Source organism: Phallusia mammillata, chromosome 6 (assembly GCF_965637545.1).
Source record: "Phallusia mammillata chromosome 6, kaPhaMamm4.hap1.1, whole genome shotgun sequence".
NCBI classification, from domain to species: Eukaryota; Metazoa; Chordata; class Ascidiacea; order Phlebobranchia; family Ascidiidae; genus Phallusia; species Phallusia mammillata.
In genome coordinates this window covers 9,393,865-9,412,897 of record NC_137257.1, presented here as the reverse complement: position 1 = coordinate 9,412,897, position 19,033 = coordinate 9,393,865, and the positions used below count along the sequence as shown (strand labels likewise).

General features: G+C 37.2%; 4 protein-coding genes across 4 annotated transcripts; 2 read left to right on the top strand and 2 right to left on the bottom strand.

Annotated features, from left to right (window-relative positions):
* The first annotated feature begins 49 nt into the window (after window positions 1-49).
* On the top strand, window positions 50-1,388 carry LOC145232999 (ADP-sugar pyrophosphatase-like). The gene has a single exon (XM_080097663.1). It carries the CDS (start codon window positions 292-294, stop codon window positions 994-996), a length of 705 nt encoding a protein of 234 aa, XP_079953789.1. The 5' UTR covers window positions 50-291; the 3' UTR covers window positions 997-1,388.
* A 334-nt stretch (window positions 1,389-1,722) lies between these two features.
* LOC145233026 (epidermal growth factor-like protein 8) lies at window positions 1,723-3,887 on the bottom strand. The gene is made up of 3 exons (XM_080097690.1): window positions 3,843-3,887; window positions 3,675-3,773; window positions 1,723-1,964 (listed from the first exon to the last, which is right to left on the bottom strand). Exons 1-3 carry the CDS (start codon window positions 3,880-3,882, stop codon window positions 1,879-1,881), a joined length of 225 nt encoding a protein of 74 aa, XP_079953816.1. The 5' UTR covers window positions 3,883-3,887; the 3' UTR covers window positions 1,723-1,878.
* A 34-nt stretch (window positions 3,888-3,921) lies between these two features.
* LOC145234206 (uncharacterized) lies at window positions 3,922-4,397 on the bottom strand. Its single transcript, XM_080098961.1, has 2 exons — window positions 4,259-4,397; window positions 3,922-4,142 (listed from the first exon to the last, which is right to left on the bottom strand). The coding sequence occupies exons 1-2, from the start codon at window positions 4,338-4,340 to the stop codon at window positions 3,922-3,924; spliced, it is 303 nt and encodes a 100-aa protein (XP_079955087.1). The 5' UTR covers window positions 4,341-4,397.
* Window positions 4,398-7,730: 3,333 nt separating this feature from the next.
* Window positions 7,731-19,033, top strand: LOC145234204 (putative ammonium transporter 1). The gene is made up of 6 exons (XM_080098960.1): window positions 7,731-7,792; window positions 12,666-12,783; window positions 13,078-13,167; window positions 14,855-14,982; window positions 17,682-17,892; window positions 18,762-19,033. Exons 2-6 carry the CDS (start codon window positions 12,699-12,701, stop codon window positions 19,031-19,033), a joined length of 786 nt encoding a protein of 261 aa, XP_079955086.1. The 5' UTR covers window positions 7,731-7,792; window positions 12,666-12,698.

The window sequence follows — 19,033 nt, the reverse complement described above, 5'->3', positions numbered from 1 at the left end:
GAAATTCCCTTTGTACGAATGACTTCATTTTGTTGGACTGCTGTTGGTCTATTGTTGTTGAATTTTGTGACGATATTTGCAGTAAAATTTACACTGTTTATTACTAATTGTATATAGAGGTACAATATAACTAATAGCAACACCGTTTAGTTGTGTAATTTTTAATTTTACAACGTCAAAAGAGTTTTTAAATCATGACTGATTAATGGTGTGATGTGCAGTTGTGCACTATAAATTACGTTACTTATTATTCCTACTTGTTGTATAGCAGTTTTCTAAATTACAAACAGCATGTCTCAAGAGTGTAAAATCAAAGATGTGGAGGTTGTGCACCAAGGAAAATGGCTGCAAACAGAGCTTATAACCTACACTGATCCAAATGGTACCCAGAGACAATGGGAGGGGCTGAGCTATGCACATAAACAAACTGACCCAGAAATGCCAGATAGTGTAATTGTTGTGCCAGTGCTAAAACGAAATCTACACCATAACTGTTTTGTGCTGGTAAAGCAATTCAGACCACCAATTGCAGCTTGCTGTTTGGAATTTCCTGCTGGTATGTGTGATAAGAATCAGGAGTCTGTCCATGATGTTGCCCTTCGTGAGTTGTTTGAAGAAACCGGCTATACAGGAATGATTGCTGATGAAACTGCTGTTAATTTACCAACTTCTCTTGACCCTGGGTCAGAAAGTCCAAGCACTGCCATAGCCAATGTAATAATTGATGGAGATGACCCTAAAAACATTGACTGCAAACCGCATTTGGATGAAGGAGAATTTACAGAGGTGGTTTTACTGCCTGTTCGAGGTCTTCTTGGCAGGCTGAAGCAACTTGTGGCAGATTCAAAAACCTTACTTAGGATTGACTCAAGACTTTATGCTCTTGCATTGGGCCTTGAAATGGGAATCACTCTTAATTGCAAGACAAAGGACTATGACAATTTAGATACTCATGATAGCTCTACTGTGGGCAATGTGTATTTGAATAAAAAATAATAAATGCCCACCAAAAACTCAATGTGTTCAGTGGAATTTAATAATTAATGTGACAAAAAGTTTTTTCTTGAATTTTAATTGTTTTAACCTTTTCCACCAAATATACTATAATTTTTGGTCAACACTGATAAAAGATTGACTATCAAGATTTAAATACAATTGGCACAGTTTGGTATTTTGTACATTGCAAGTGGAATTGTTGGGGCCCACTATGACACCACTAACCTATGTGTAGAAATTGCAAAGTTGTTGATTGAGTTTAATGTAATTCACACTTAAAAGTGGTGTGATTTTTTCATTAAAATATCACTGAAAATAATTTTTTAGGTGGAATAAACGTAAAAAACAAACAATCATGGTTTCCAATAATACTGTTTTAGTTAGAGCCCTGTCCACTAGTCTATATGAGCTCAAGGTGTTTGCATAAAGTTGCAAACGAGAATGTTCTTTCAGACACTGCAAAAACTAGTTCCAGTTTCAGCCATTTTGAGTGAGTTGGTTTCGCTCAGTTAATAAAATAGTAAAATACGATTGCATTAAATATCAAGAACACGTCGGAAAGAGTGTAAAGAAATTCGTGAATATATACTAGTTATACCGATGTTTAACGATGTTACGAGCCAGGAACCTTTGTAGCTAAAGTTGGTGTGATCAGATAGACAAACAATTGGTGTTTGTGGATTTTGTGCTGTTATTTTTAAGTCAACCACACATTATAAACAAACAAGGCGTGCAAATAGTTTATTTAATGACCATAGTAATTGTACACAGTAAAATAATGTGACAACAACGCACGAAATAGGGAAAAGTGCATATTTTATTGCACTTTCTGGCGTTTTGTCAAAAAACAAAATCTGTCCCGTTTCTGGTGTACTTCGCGCTTCAGTTGCATTTGAAACTTCCGTACGTGTTAAAACAGGTTGCGTTCGTGGCGCAATTGGCTATACCGTCCACACATTCATCAATGTCTGGAAAACAATCAACACTAACTATATAAAGTACAAACCAATAAAACGTGAGGGTATATAGCTGTATTGATAAAAAAAACACCTACCAGAGGCCCCATACACCAACACAAAAACGCGAACTCTCGCATTAGAAAAGTATTATAAACACAAATTAACTTTTCCGTATAACTTAACCTTAGTAGTTTGTTCTCTACAACAGTAGTCTAACAATTAAAAAAAACATTTTGCGTAGATTATTTTTGCTAAATTAGTGTTGGCTACTCACGACCCACCAACCCCAGTTTGATAAAAGCTTGCCTGCAAACTGGGCTTAACACGACTTGTCAATTGTAGAGAAACGTATTTTACATATTACGCCTTATGATCCGATGTAGCTGCAGCGCGTTTTGGTATTATTAATTAACCAACTATGCCCAGTGGCGTATCTAGGATCGTTTTTAGGGTGGGGCCAATAATACAAAATATTTTGCGCCACCTTGCGGCGAAAAATGCGCCACCTTGCGGTGGAAATGCGCCATCTGGCGGTAGACTGTGTAGACCTCTCTGTTAGCACCTGTTGTGCCTACTAAACTCGCAATATCAACTAAATGCTGGTTAGCCTAAGGCCCTGTAAAGCCCTTACTCTTGCTGTAAGTAACGAACGTATAGTCACGATTCCATCGTATATATGTAACACTTTTTAACACTCTACACAGTTGTTTCTGACAGTGGGTGCCTCTTAATCATATTGTGAATTGACATAACGAAGCTATTATAAAATCCATTGTGACGTCATACGCGCAGTTGGACGCCAAGTGGCCTAGATTGGCATTGTTTATTAAGATGTGTGACGAACATCAATGCGTTACGCACATTGCCATTTACAGTTTTGTCTGAAATTGCAAGATTCAATACTAAAACAGCCGGTCAAAATTTCTTGAGGGGGGGGCCATGGCACCTTGTCCCCCCCCCCCCCTAAATACGCTAGTGACTATGCCCTTTACTTTTTTGCGCTTAAAACCGTTTTAACTAGTGATGTACCGAATCGGCGAAATTTCGATTCGGCCGAAACCGAATATTCGGCGGTTTTGCCGAATAAATTCGGCCGAATCAACCGAATCATTTATGACGTCACGCGAAGTCGAACGCTGCGCATTTGACATGAAAACATAAGTTTTTCCACCAGGCAATTAGTGTAGAATGGTTGTGTTTCGTCCTAATTTTAGTTCTGTGGGGTTTAACATTGCCTCAAGCATGATTTCCAACCAGACAATGAATTACTGATTTTTGCCTGCAGTGGCAAAAACGTTACTTTGTTAAAAATATAGTAATTGAGGCAATTTTCGTTGGTAATGCGCAGAAAAAACACGTTTAACGCTTTAAATGTGGGTTTGTAAAAGATTCGGTTTCGGCCGAATCGCAACAAATTATTCGGCCGAAACCGAATCTTTGGAAAAGTGGCCGATTCGGCCGAATAAATTCGGCAAACCGAATATTCGGTACATCTCTAGTTTTAACACAGCTATTTTCGGCTTGGTGATTGTTTTTAATGCTATTGTGTCGCTATGTTTTCTTTCACCAAGCGAAATAAACTCAACTCAACTCTTCTTTGGGCATCGTATCGCGGAGTAAGTAATTAGACAGCTATAGCAGAGTCCAAACTTAGATTCAAGTCATCAAACGACTTAAACTCGCGTGGTGCATAACTCGATAGGAGATAAAGTTACTTACCAATTGCACAATTTTGCCCCGTCAATCCTGGAAGGCAATTGCATTTTTGTTCCAGCGTATAGGGATTCAAGATAAAGCTTCCGTTATTAAAACAAGTGCCTGAACGAAATAAAATACTTTTTCCCGTTATTTGTTGAGTTAATGGATAATTTTGACATACTGTATTACCCTGTATTGGCGGCCTAATTCTTGTTTTCGACATCCACATCTGAAATGTAGCTAAATAAGCTTTTATTAGTATTCGAATTTAGTATTTTGAGGTAGTTTTTTGGCATATGATGTTACAAAACGTTATTAATTTCGCTAGTGTTAGTTTACTTACAAATGTAAGAACTGCCGCAGCTCCACATACAAGACATAGAAACAGAAAGCATGCTCCCTTTATGATCAGTTTTCGAAGAGATTCAATGTCTTCAAACAGAGAGATCATTTGTGCCTGTTCCTTCTGTAAGTCGGTTAAAAACTCATCTGCAAATCAAATATGAAAGTTTAAGCACCAATTGCACGAGCGCCGGAATAAAAAACTGGTTTATGACAGTTTTAGTTTCTAAAAGCGTTTAATTAACTGCATGTTTAGTATATACCTGTGTCCGTTAAAGTTGAAATACGTTGCATGGGGGCAGTTCGAACACTACTTGATTTTCTTCGAAATTCATACACCGACATCTTTGCTTTGTTCGTCTCAATTTACACTATTATGTGTAGCAACAAAATTGTTTACAATTAACACCTAAGAAACATTTGAACACAGTACTATTGTGATCTTAACAATTTACTTATTGTTGCAACATAATCATGGGCAGACTTTCGTTGGTGGCTTTTCTGTTTTTACTTCTTGGTTTGTACGCACTACTGGACTCTGTTTTGCCTTGACGATTGTCGCATAGTGTTGCTATGTATCCAAGTCGGTGTATTTTGTTTACATTACAGATACTTAATAGATATTTTTGTTTCTCATATGTTTTTGAAATTTGGCTTAATAGTGTTAAAACATTGAAAAGGTAAAAACAAACAGCGTTCAATAATGCAAAACTTTGGATGTTTTCTTGTGTTTCATTGAAGGATTTTTTTTGTTTCGTATTTGAACTTAGCGTTATTATTCTGGGTTTATCTGTTGTATATTGCATTGTATGTTTAATGTTTATTGTAGCAAATTCAATGGTGCAAACATGACTTTTTGCGTTCGTTTGTAGTTGAGAATTTTTATTATTGTTCCTTTGTCTCCGTAATAATGGGTAGTGTAAATCCTAGGCCTCGAGGCCTATGACGTGCCAGTTATATAACCTCCAATAATTGGCCTGATGAAATCGCTGGTTCTAGCCAAGGTGCTAACACTGTCCATTGTCTCAAAAGTTTTTCTTTTGGTTTTTGTTGCAAGTAAGATGTATGGTGTTTTGATTCTTCAGAACAACTGTATGCGGTATGTTATTGAGACGCAGTGTGATATGTTTTGCGGATATGTTTAAGGTGTGTCATAGGTGTCAAAATAGCTTTAGTGTTTATAAATCACGCAAAAACGGTTAGTCTTGTGATGTTTTTCTGCATGGGCAAGGTATCAGTAATCACAGTGCATTTAGATATAAGCCAAGTGTGAAAAAAGCATGTAGCCTACTAGATCACGTATGTTATTTAGTAATGAAGCAACACAAGTTTCAATTGTGTCAAAGAATAAGGTTCGGCGTTTAGATTATCAATATTTCACTATGTGGTAATTATCATCTACTTGTGCTAGAATGCTCTTTTTAGTGGAAATTTTATGATAATTATATCACTAAAAACGCCGCTGCAGGCATTATTTATTCTGAAAATAACAACATGAGAAAAGGGAGTTGATGCTACCGACAGTATGAACAGATTAAACCCATAATGAGGAGAAAGGTCATTCTGACTACTACTAATTAACTAGGAAAACGTCTACAAATTAATTAATTGAAGACTTTTAAGTTTGTAAAACCGGCCTTTAATTCAGCGAATTTGAACACAAAACTAAAAAAAACGCCAATTCACACGATTTCACTTTTTTCTCTCTTTAAGGATTTGTCTCCTTTCTTCGTAGCCACTGGTTATTAATCGTATAAATCCCTGTCGACGTATTCCTACTTATCTCATTTTGTGATTTGTCGTGCTAGGAACATTTAGGTCGTTTTCGTATGTATTGTAGTAGTTGTATATACTCACAGTTGTCGTACAAGGGCATTTGCATCGCGATATTACCAGGTCTGCTTTGTTGTTGGTCAGTTGTTATCATTCTTCCTTGTACATTATCTCATATATACGTTATTGTAGTCTTGGTAGAATTAAAGGACTGTTTACAACTATACATTACTAAACAAAGCCCTTAATCCTATCACAAATAACAAAAGATGCAATTGTTCGCGCATAATCCTGATGTGTCGTGTCTGTGATGTCATAAACCGCCTTTGGATGATTGTTGTGTGTAATTATAAAAACTACCTTAAATTCTGCATCTTGCTGTGGAAAATGTGAGCCTTTGGTTTTTTAACATTTTTTCAGCTTTATGAAAGCGATTCCTCGAGATAAATCGCAGGGGGACTATAAAGTTCAGTTGAACAATTTGAGAACTACCGTGTTAGATCAGGGGGCACCAAACTTTCTTTCACTGTGGGCCGGGTAAACGTAATAATGATTCGCGCGGGCCGCATAGTTTACATGCCCCAGCGCCGTCTTTCCAAACTTAGTCAGCGAGGCGACTTTTGTGGATGCGTCAAGATATGGTCTTTCTACAATCCCGTCTAAAATCTGGTAATCCGACTGCTAAATTGTATATTTAGTCTCATCTCACGAGCAATGCTTGTAAATTACGTCACAAGCAACAAATGAAGGCAATTGTTTGCGCACAATTATCAATTGTAGTCTTATTTGTGACGTAACAAACTGGCTTTGGAGCATTGTAATTATAATGAAACTAGGTAATATTAATTCTACATATCGCGACAGGAAAACTTTCGTAAGGAGTAGATAATTTTTTGAATGTTACAAAGTTATCAATGCGATTCGGCAAATCAAAAAATGTGGTCGCGGGCCGGATGAAATGACCTCGAGGGCCGGATCCGGCCCGCGGGCCGTTGTTTGGTGACCCCTGCTCTACGTGAAGGAGAAAAAGTCAGTGAATCTTTAACTTAGAGTGTTTTAGGTTTAAATTGTAAACTGTGTAGTATATTATAAATCACGAGTCACCAGAGACTCAGTACGACAGATGGAGACAACAGTCGCATATAATAACAGACTGAAAACTTTGACAAGTCTGAAGTCGTCCACCGTTTTATTAGACATATATATTTCGCCTAAGTAATAGGCATCGTCAGTATCTAAAAACAAAACAGCGCAAAAAAATGGTATGCAAGTTAAACTGTAAAGCACAAACAAACGTATTAAAACCTGCTGACAGTAAGGTAGAACTGGGACCTGCAGATGGCGCGGCCAAACACGCACTAGTAAAGACGTAAAGAAAAGGAAAAACGCTCAATCTGTGGCGCGGGGCAAAAGAAGGTAGATAAGGACGGCAGAAGCGTTGTAAAAAACAATGGCGGAAACCCTGATAAAAAATGAACGGACAAAATGCGCGTAGGAATAAAAGAATGAAATGTTATTTAATGTAGGGTAAAAACATTTTTTGTATGTTTATTTCAGCTCCAATCTTGCTGGCCCACTTACTTTCATAGATGTCCAGTAGATGGATAGGTGGCTGCTACAAAAACTGCACCCGAAAACACGTGCTGATAGGGTCACGGGCATTGGCGCTATGCTCTGTGGCATAGTGCTGACAAAGGGCTGCCTTTTCGTTATAATCACCCGGTTTGAATGAATTCCACATAGATCTGTGTCCCGTCCAACGTACTGAAAACTTATTTTTCGTTTGACCGACATACTGCTTTTGGCATATTGTGCAGGTGGCAGCATATATGCCATAGTTGCGGCATGTGAGTGTTTGCCGTAACTTTGTTACACCCTTTTTGCTTTGTATGTTAGTGGTATAGTCAACCATTCCTTTGTGATTTCCAAAGTGTTCACACAAAGCACAGTGTCCACAAGGTGCAGATGAGCCCCCAATAGGCATGGAACTGTTTTCCCCAACTTGCGCTAGCCGCCTGTAGCAGGTAAGAAGGTTTCCGAGTGTTGGTGGTTGTTTGTATGTTGTTGTGATATTTTTTACCAAACTTCGGTCTTTTGCGGAAGGTTGGAGTAGTGATGGAAAGCTCGTTGCCCAAACATTCAGAGCCTTTTGCGAGCTGTTGCCATTCGAGGGTGGAAATCTGTTTGTCCACATACTTGCTTTTTCAATGACGTCATTTGTCATTGACGTAGGGAAGCAGGATAGTTTGGCTTTGATACGCAATTTGCAAAGGCTGGCTCTGAAATCATCGTCCCGTTCGTTTAAGCGCCGTAGTCGTTTTGACTCTCCATGTATAATGGACTTAAAAACGGAAGGAGGGTGGTGGGACCATCCGTTTAAAAATCGTCGGCCGGTTGCGGTGTCTTTGACGTAGTCTGTTGTTTTGAATTTAAATTTATTCTGTCGGCTGATGACGTGGTTCACATCCAGAAATGGAATATGCCCCTCGGTTTGGGCGGTTGTTATGTAGTTGTGTGTTATTTCCAAACCGTGAGTGGCAAACACGCTCTCGATACCCCTAATAGTTGTTCTGAAGATATCGTAGCCAAAACAGAGATAAATCATATCGTCAATGAACCTCATGAACAGTTCTGTCTTTTGTATAAAGCACGCTGCCTGCACCGTAATATAATGAACGCCAATGTTGGCGAGCGAGACAGAATGGTTGTCACCAGTTACGATGCCCTTTTTCTCAGTGTAAAAATTGTCCCCGTGTTTGAGGATGGCATTTTCCAAACATAAGAATGTTAGTTCGATAAGGTTTTCTATACTATGTTTGCTGAAGTTGCTCTCCGTTTCAAGCGCGTATTTAAGCGCCGCACGGAGGTGCGACCGGTCCATGTTGTTGTAAAGTGATTCGACATCTGCTGTTACGATAAACAGAGGCGTATCCGCAAGTTGTTTTTCAATTGTTGATGTTGTCTTGTCCTTCCAATTTAAAAGTTCACGTAAATAATGACAGCTGTCCCGGCAGTACTCAGGAACAACGGCTTGGTTATATGAAACACTTATTGGCTGCAAGAACTGCTTGTTGGTCATACTGAGCTACACAGGACGTCGCTGCCAAATTGTACAGTACATAATTTATGCGTATATGTAAACATAAAGATTTGATATCCTAAACAATGTTCAAAATTTGCGTATTTTTTGAATGTTACAAAGTTATCAATACGATTTGACACACGATTATCAATACGATTTGGCACAAAATGTGGTCGCAAGGCCAAATGAAATGACCTCGAGGGCCTGGTTCGACCCGCGGGCCGTAGTTTGGTGACTCCTGTTCGAGAGTGTACGGTGGTCTCTAAACCCTAGTACGAGGCCTGCTTTTGTGGAGTTAGTTACGCTTTCTGTATGTAATCCTTCAATACCATTGCAAAAATCGATTGTTTGTCGTAACAGATCCAGCATTAAACGAGTCTACAATATCAGTGCAGGTCAATATTAATGTGTTTGCAACGTCTCTTTTTCGGGGATTGCAACGACACAAATGCATTTATATTCTTTTCCCTTTTGGTTGCAAACACTAGAACAGCGGCCGGCAACTTTTTAGGCGCGTGCCAAATTACTTGTTATTTCCATGTGTTAGTAACCTCGCGTTTCAACGTTTTTTAAATAATAGTGATTCGTGGCAGCAGATATGAATAATAATAAGAAAGCAGAGTGTTTTGTGCATGTAAGGCTAAACGTTATAACAATGGCATGACAAAAACTATAAACAAGCAGTGCAACAGGACAAATTAGTACTTCAATATAAACAAACAAATCGGTTGGCTTGCCATTAAAAATCACCTCGAGTGTCAATCTTGGCACTCATGCCAGGGGTTGCCGAGCCCTGCACTAAAACTTACGGATTCCAATACTGTTGTACAAGTGTAAGCGAATGTGATTTGTGGAAACTATATTTAGCTCAAAAAACAGAGTAACAAAGTCTCTCCGTTGAATTAAGGGAGTTTCTCAAATGGGTCCATGTTAAACATTTATCAAATGTCTTGGACCACCGTGGTGTGTTTTTTACATAGATTTGTACATAGAACCCAGAACCCATCTTTCATGTAAGTTAGAACTTGTATCCACATTGCTGTGTGTATTTTGTGACATTAAATGTAAACATGTATTCAATGTACACGTGTACGTGATGTATTTACCTAGTTTGCATAAACATGCGTGCAAAGATAGTTTTCTTTTGGCTGTGTATACGCCGGGGGCACAAATCCATTGCAAATATTAGGGGACTTTTTACCTTGTACAATTTCATGACGTCATAACAATTGTTTGAAACTTAATGACGTCAAAATACGCAAGCACAGGTAAAAAACGGATTGCCTACTAAATAACAAGGCAATTAAAATAATTTCGGATTGCCCATAAAACGTTTCGGGTACCTTCTATCGCTTTAAGTCAGTGGTTCTTAACCTTTTTTCCTTGCTGCACCCCTTTCAAATCAGTAACCAATTTTCGCACCCCCTTTCAAATCACTAACCAATTTTCGCTCCCCCTTCTGTAATTGCTTAAATAGAATAGACCTAACCAACCTTAATGATTCAGCATCCCCGCACCCCCTAGGAACAGTTCTCGCACCCCTTGGGGGTGCGTGCACCCCAGGTTAAGAACCCCTGCTTTAAGTTTTCTTTCTTTGCAGTTGATAAGTTTCATCAGTGGTTTGCAAAGTGCTCTGGAAACGATCTCCCCCACCCCAAAAATTTGGGAACGTTTGGCGAAATTAAATTGTAGAAAGCTGTGCTTGTTCTTTCACCCTCTATATCTACATGGAGATTACTTTCAGATCAATAGAAATAAGCAAACAATTTTCAGATTGGCAAAAATAATCTGTTAATGTAACTTGGAGTGCAAGGAGATTTAGGATTTATCTTTAAAGCTGCCATGGTGTAAACAAGAGAAAATCTCTAACTTGGAGTGTTTTAGGTTTAAATTGTACAGTACACATTTTATGGGTATGTACACTTTAATATTTGTAATCCAAAACAATGTTCAAAATTTGCGTCTCGCAAATCCAAAACAAAATTTTCTGGGGGCGACGAGGTCCCCGCTTAGTCGAGCGAAACAAAAAGGCACACGCGTTGAATACGTGATCAGCGCATGCCTGAGCGAAAATCCATACAAAATGCCGATTTAGTTTGATGCATAGCGTGAAATCTGCACATGTTGTTTTCAAACAGCAATCGACTTGGTAAAACAAAAAGTAACGCGTGACCAATGCGTGGTCGACGCGTGGCTGTCAACACGTTTTTACATAATATTGATAATATGTTTAATGTACGGCTTGAAAAATAAAGCATTGTTACCTAAAATCGTTTACGTTCATGCATTGAACTTAAGTATAGTAAACCTCGGTTATCTTCACCTAATTCGGACAAAAGTCCAGGTACAAATGATTTGTTAATGAATGTTGTAAGGCTTGAACTAACATCAGTTAAATTCGGACAAGTTTTTTGGTCCAGATTAACCGAGGTTTAGTGTACATGGCGTACGTGTAGAAAATGCTTGTATTTTTTATTAAAGTATCAACAAAATGAACGGAAAGATTTCAAAAAGCCACCCACAATAAGGCAAAACGCATGCACAACGCATGTGTAAAGTGTGCTTCCGCAACATGCGGTTTTCTCGAAAAAAGGTTTTTGTTCGGGTAATTGCTTCAAACGTTTCCATTGTCAGAAACATCTTTTATGCGTTTCACGATAAAAGATAGCACGAATTTTTTTTATTGCGTGTTTTTGGCTATAAAGCAAATAAAAACAGTTTTTATGAAAACAATGAAAAGCGCGCTGCACATTATACGCAGTAGAGTGAATGAATCACTAAAAGCGGTAATTTTAAGATTTTTCATTAACTATAATAACCTGTAAAGAAGTCAAAATTTTTTGTGACTAATATCGCACAACGTAAATTTTTTTAGTGCACAGCAAATCAGATTTGGCAAAATAAGAACTATTACGTTTGTGACAAACCAGTTTGTCATCTACCATTTGACACTTGATGAGTAAGAAAGCTGCGTTTTGGCCGAATATAAGCCGGTGTATGACTGTGTATCGCACAATGGTCATGCGGTATCACGTTTTTGTTTACGCGTAAAATGTAGACCATATATTCTGCAGAATGAACTGTGCTTTACTTTATGAGGGACAGAAGTTTGTTGAAACTTTTATAAGATTGCCAAAATGGCGAATAGTTTAAACAGTCACCCATTTTCATAAATTGCGATAGTGGCAAAAAAGGTGGCGTTTTGAATTTACCTATACTATGGAGTTACTAGACATCCCGGTAACTTTTTATCCGGACAAGTCCGGAATTTGGGCGTTAAATCTGTGTCCGGATATAATTTTCAGAAACACTCAGGAATTTGAGCGTCTAGTAGCCTAACCTAAAGTAGTTTTCAAAATTGTTTTTATCGGTGACGTTGTCTGATGTGCTGTTTTTGATGTACGATACCGCGTACATTCATGCAAAACAACGCGCTTTGAAAGCTTACAATACTCTGTTAAAGTACCGGGTCTTGTAAAACTTTCTGTTTTATAACTTATTTAGAAACAAAACTGCACTTTTAATATATCTGTTGTAGTAATAATGTTTTATAAAAAATTGCACTGTTTAGGTTAGTAACTTTAACAACATGGTGTATATTGAATCGTAACGCTTTGGTGTCGCAAAAGATATCTATTGAAGCCGTCCTAACCTATATCTACTGTAAAATCAAATGATTTTTTTGCAATTTCCGCACCGGCTTTAAACACTTCCGGCTTTAAACACTGACAAATATAATTATATTTCAGCACTTTTTCGCGATTTCGGGCGTTTAATTAAATATTATCTATTTTACTTTTGAGAATCTTTTCTAGGCAACAGTAAAATTTAATTAAAAAAAAGTTGCAATGTTGACTACTGAAGAACAACTCTCCGTCTTGCAAAGCAACGTCGATAAGTTTTTCCTCATAATATGTGGAGTTTTTGTGCTATGTAAGTATATTTTTGTGGCAGTGCAGATAGTTTTTTACATTAATAGAAATAACTCGTCATTTTGCATTGTTCCAACCCATATGTAAAACTAAATCGTCGCGTTACTAAACCAGAATATTGAAAACAAATTGTTCAACTCAATACGAAGACACATTAAAGAGGAAATTATCGCACTAGAAGCAAATTACTAAACTAGTGGTTCCCAACCTGATTTTTTTTGAAAAAGGTTAAAGGTTAACATGCATAATCGTAGGTTACGTCAGTCTTAAAAACGTCTTTAATTTTGCTTTACAGTCATGCAGGCTGGTTTTGCTTTTCTCGAAGCCGGATCAGTGCGCAGTAAGAATACGACCAACATTATTATGAAGAACGTACTGGACATATGTAAGTAGAAGTTCTTTGCCAAACTGCAAAGCATATTAGGTCGATGTAGCTTAGGGAGTAATTCAGTGGTGTAACTGTTGCATTTAAATAGCCCGATGGTCATTTCTTGGCCCCTAAAGTAGCATTTAAAGTTATTTTTTTCATCGGGTTTGAACCTACGACGCACCCAAAGGGCGAATTCATATCGCTTTTTTCATGTCTGTATAAGGGTCAGGCACGCTTGATCATTCGGCCAATGTCCTGCCCAAGTTTCGGCGAAAACATAAGATTATCACAGTGCACTTGCAAAACTTTGTTGAAAATTACCATGCCCCCACGCACAGCTTTGACCTTTTCCTTCATGATTAGATGATCTCAGAAAGATTGCTTTCAAGTTAAACTGACGTGATCTTTCGCCTGTTTACGTAGTCGTTTTGACTTGTTTCGACGACGACCATTTCGCTGAATTTTAAACGAAACTGTTTACTTTGATACCCAATTAGCGATACAAAATTGGACACTAATATTTAAGAAGCTAAAAATAAATAAAAACGTGCTGTCTTGGTACAGGTCAATTTCTTTTTATTTTGTTTACAGTTATGCGTTGAATCTATTTTTAATTTTAATTTGTTATCGGTTTAGAGCAGGGGTGGGCAACCTTTGTTACAGTAGGGCCAATTATAAATGTCAACATTCGATCGCGGGCCGCACATGTGCATACCACAAAGTGATTTTGCTTTGTTTAAGTATAATTCGTATTTAATTCTAACCACATTTTGCCAGATCGCAGAAAACTAGCATCAGGCGCATTAATCAGCTCAAAAATATGTAATAATTGGACTCGTTTGCCAGTACTTTTGAAATCCAAGCATCTCTGCGGGCCGCACAACCTTTAATGAAGGGCCGCAGGTTGCCCACCCCTGGTTTAGAGATTAGACTCACTTAAAATTCAAAAAAATGTCAATATTTCCCAACCGCTGTCTGTTATATGCTATTGGGTATAAATGTGGATGTTTGCCTAAATATGTCGGTTTCCAAAACGCCAGGTTTCAACAATTACGTATATCTTTTCCTAAACCGCAAAACACATATATTCAACACGTTAGTCGCGTTAATCCAGTTTGCAGTTAAATGACGAATCCCATATCGATACGTGTCCCATGCACGTAGCGCTATATTGGAATTTGCAATTATTTTTCAGTCAGTCATTATGCGGGTTTTCCAATTTACCTATCATGCCACCGTAACCACAACACTCAAACTCATAATTTTTTGAAGTAGGTATTGTAAGTTTGCTTTTAATTGTGAAAATGCTTGGGTGGTGATTACATATGATGCGACATGGACTTCCACACGTACGCTTGTTACGAGGGCAAAAATTTCCAGCTAAACCACTTAAGAGTCTTTAAGTAAACAACTCTTTACCCTGGGGTTAAATAAAAACTGCGACCATTTCATACAAACATTTTATGCCGATAGGGTTTTCAAACGACCTTTTAAAAATCCAAAGGTAAACGTTCAATTCATACAAACATCTAACGCTTATTGAAATTTAAACATCCGTTTATAAATCTAAAGGTATACGGAGGCCAGATACATAAAAATGTTTAAGATTTTCAATTTATCTACGATTCAATTTTATCTAAGATTCAATTTAACAACTGATTCATTGAAATAATATTTTCACTTTGATAATATATTTTTTCAGTTATTGGTGCCTTGTGCTACTACTCGGTAGGTTACGGATTTGCCTACGGAGAACCTGGTAATGCCTTCATCGGACACAATTACTTCTTCGCAAGCAATGTACGTGAAACAGCGATCAATGAAACAGCGGTAAGAAAGATTTCATCTTTTTGGTTCAAAACGTCCAATAATGTTGTGCTTGGTACAATACTCAATGTCGAAGAGTATCTTATATTTGCATTTTTGAGCATTCTATACTTAATGTTACATTCTGTAAAGGATATTTAAGCTGTTGGAAGGTGATTTAAATTCCATTTAATTTTATTTGTTTCATCCGGGTGTTTTCTATGACTATGTTGTACTGTTCCAAATATATTGCCCATATTGTCACACTAATGAATTTAGATTTTTTTTCAAATTGTGGTTTGGAAATCTAGAATTTTTTTCAAATTGTGGTTTAGAAAATCAGAATTAGAAATTTGTTTTTTCATTGTTCCTAGAAAAATGGTTGGGATCATTCGTAAAAAGCTAAGAGGTTCACCAGTTCACGAAAACAGAAAAATAAAACATCAGGGTGCAAACATTTTCCACATTCTTGGGAATCAAATGAGCTCACGTAACCTTTAATTCATGCTAAATATACTACGCGTGAATACTCTCTGATAAAACTTGCATATTGCTTAGAAATGCCAATGTAATCGTAATGAATACCAACAGCTGCCGCTGAATTAAGTGAAGATGTAATATTTTATATTAGTTCACAGCGTTAAATTTCCTGGTTTCTTTCCTTACGCAAAGCAAATAGGAAATACTGTGTTATGTTAACTGGCAGAATATATTATAATATCAATTTAAAAGTCTATGTAACATCGTAAAAATCTTTTTTCGGAATTCGGTAATTTTGGTTATTTCGTGTTCCAGCAATAACTTTTAGTTTTACAATAACTTGTTTATTTCAAACTTTATATAGAAATGAAGTTTCAGTTCCTAGTATATGTCAATTTATTGTACTTTGCTTCGGGACCAGTCGTCATAGCACAAACATTTTCGTGGTTGCAGATGTTTATTAAAAACTCCGTTTCACATGTAATTTAAAACTAATCTCCTAAAGGTTCCCACTAAAAATAAATTTGTGATGATTTATAATGCGTGAAGCCTGCATTTAGCAAATTTTTCGTTTCTAAATATATTGGTGTGTTCATTAATACATTTTTAACAAAACACGTAACAGAACACAAACGTTGACATACTATAAAGTGCACATATACACCTTAGCCTACAGGCTATTATAAAAACGCTTGTCAAATACACCACGATTTAACCAAATTTTCTCAAGGAGCCTATTAGTCACAATTTAATTACAACCATTATGTTCAGAAACCAGAAATTTAAACTTCATCGATGCTTATTGTGCTTAGGAGTGTCGAAATTAGCAGATCCGGGCATTAGTGTCAATTGCACTGTCTGGTACGAATTTCCTTGTAATAAAAGGAAGTGGTTGGTATGACGTAATTACGGATGGATAGTGAAGGGTTTCAAAAATAGTTTGACGGTTTTTTTTGAAAAAAACCTTTTGATCAAAAGCTAGATACAATTGTTACGCCTAGCAGACAAATTTTGAAAAATAGTTTTTACGATTTTTTGTCTATCTATCATTTATCAGATTCTGCGGCCTCAAATTTAATATAAAAACATTTTGTGTTTTTGCAACCGGTTGAAAAGATAACATATTTGTTCAATATATAAGCTATTGCTGCCAGGCATAGTATCAAGTTTAAAGAGATCTCTTTAAACTTGAAGATCTCTTTAAACTTGATATTTGTTCAATTGCCAGTAGTTTGTGGTTTTCAATTACGTAAACACTATAACAAGCATTACATTCCGCGAAATTTGAAACCGAAAATGTAGCAATCATTTTTCTATACCACACCATGTTGAATTTCTGATTTTTGGCCAACGGATCAAAATATTGCTGACACAGGACAAAATTCGTGGAAAATTAAGGTATCCATTTACATATAACTGCCCTGTCCGCAGGGTAAACTGACTGGAGGCCATTTGATGACAAGGTTGTCATTATTTATCGTTGTTGTGTAAAGTCCCTGTTTACAATATTTTGACACATCAGGTCATCACTACTGCAGTGAGGCATGTTGCGTCTGGCTTAAAGTCGGATAATTTTTACCCTGATTGTAAAATATGTTCGTTTATACTATTGATATTAAAACTATCTTTAAAAACGTATTGGTATGCCCTTTTTATTTTATGTTGAGAAGTACAAACTTCAGGTTGTCTAAAAAAGGTACGTCATAATTGAACTACTGACGTCGTGCATTCAAAAGTTGCTTTCCCGATATTCTATAGATTTCCAAACCGCAATTTTAACCCTTTTGCCAGAGGGCTTCTTATCAGCAATATGCAAATTAAATTATTGAGTCAACACCTGCTCTGGTTGGGGCAAAATATGTTCACTTGAAACACGTTCGGCGATGTTCAGGTTTTGCATCTTGTCAACATTTCAGCAAAAGATCAAGTTCGGAGTCATGAAAACAGTATTATTTTGGCTAAATGTCGACAAGAACAAACGAACTTTTGAAAAACCTTCACGTACATTCATTTCATTTTAGAATGACACAAGTTGCTGTGGAAACGTCATGTTCTATATTAATATTTTGTCTTGTTTGTTCCACGTTAGAATCTTCACGAATCGGGTATAAAATATGGTATTTAAGTGCTAAAGCGTTGTACGAAAAACGCCAGAAATGAAAACATGTGATCAACCAAATAACGGCTGAAATTTTGCAACTAATAACAACTAAATCGTTTCTAATTTACTTCTATTTTTCTAGATTGGTTTTGCAACTCCGGAGAAATACTATGGTGCGTGGTTCTTTCAGTTTGTATTCACTGCAACAGCTTCAACCATTGTTTCTGGTGCTATGGCCGAACGGACCGAGTTCGTCACTTACATGGTGTACTGCGTGTTTCTAACCGCATTTATCTACCCCGTGGTATCCCATTGGTGCTGGGCGGAAAGTGGATGGCTTTATTCCGGGGCAGGTCGGTCTATTATGCACGATTTTCTGAACAGTTAAACTTCTTGGAAAATATATACTATGTAATAGTCAATTCGGCTACAATTTGTTAGAAGGATCGTACTTATTACTAAAGATTCTATTTGAATAAGGAAATGAAGATACAAATTAGGCCACATATATTCCACGGTATTGATTTTTTTCGTTACTGGGAAAATAATTTCCATCCTAAGTTATTACTAAAGATTATTGACATCAATTATTTGTGAGAGTTTTCCTGATACAGCTTAGTTGTTTATGTTGTGGAGATTATTTTTATGTTGTAGGCATATTTAGTTTTGGGGCATTTTTGTGAAATTTAAGCGGTTAAAAGCTTGTACTATAGTCATCAACAATACTTTGGTTTCAGTTTCCTAGGTAAATAGACAAATCTTTTATCTTGACACGACAGTGGCGTTTTTGTTTTGTCGTGGCACGCCATACCCGTGGCGGTTATTAATCGTAAAGGTTGGAATGCGCCACGAACAGATAAATTCAAGTTCCAGGGTTTCTACCTGCGTCAGTTTAAAAACATCAGGATACAATCCTGACTGTGGCGGGATTTCGAACCGCAGCACTCCCGGGAGTGGTTGATAGCGACAACAGATTGTGAACTTGATTTGTTTGTTTTTCCGTTGGGTTGTATCAATGATGTTATTAAGGTCAACTATTTTGAACTTAAAACCTCGACAGTGTTTATTTACGTAGCTAAGCGTCTTAATATCCAATACATGTATTTTGGCAACTAAATTTCAAGCCGCTAAAATTTAAACTTGATTCACCTACGACAATAAATCACATTGTAGGCAACTCTTGCTGTCAAACGTTTGAATGACTGAATCCTTGTCATTTTAGGTACTGGTTTATCTTACAAGGATTTTGCCGGTTCTGGGGTAGTACACATTACTGGTGGTTCTGCGGCGTTGGTGGGTGCCGCGATTCTGGGGCCAAGAATCGGTCGGTTCAACAAAGATGGAACTGTGAACGATTTGCCTGGACATACAGTGACTGTAAGTTCAGCAGGTTTTTATTTGTTTTGTTTTTTTTCGAACAAACTTAAAAGAAACATGACACTCCATGCAATATTTTTTTCAACCTTCCGATGGTATTCTCTATGCTCTCCCTGA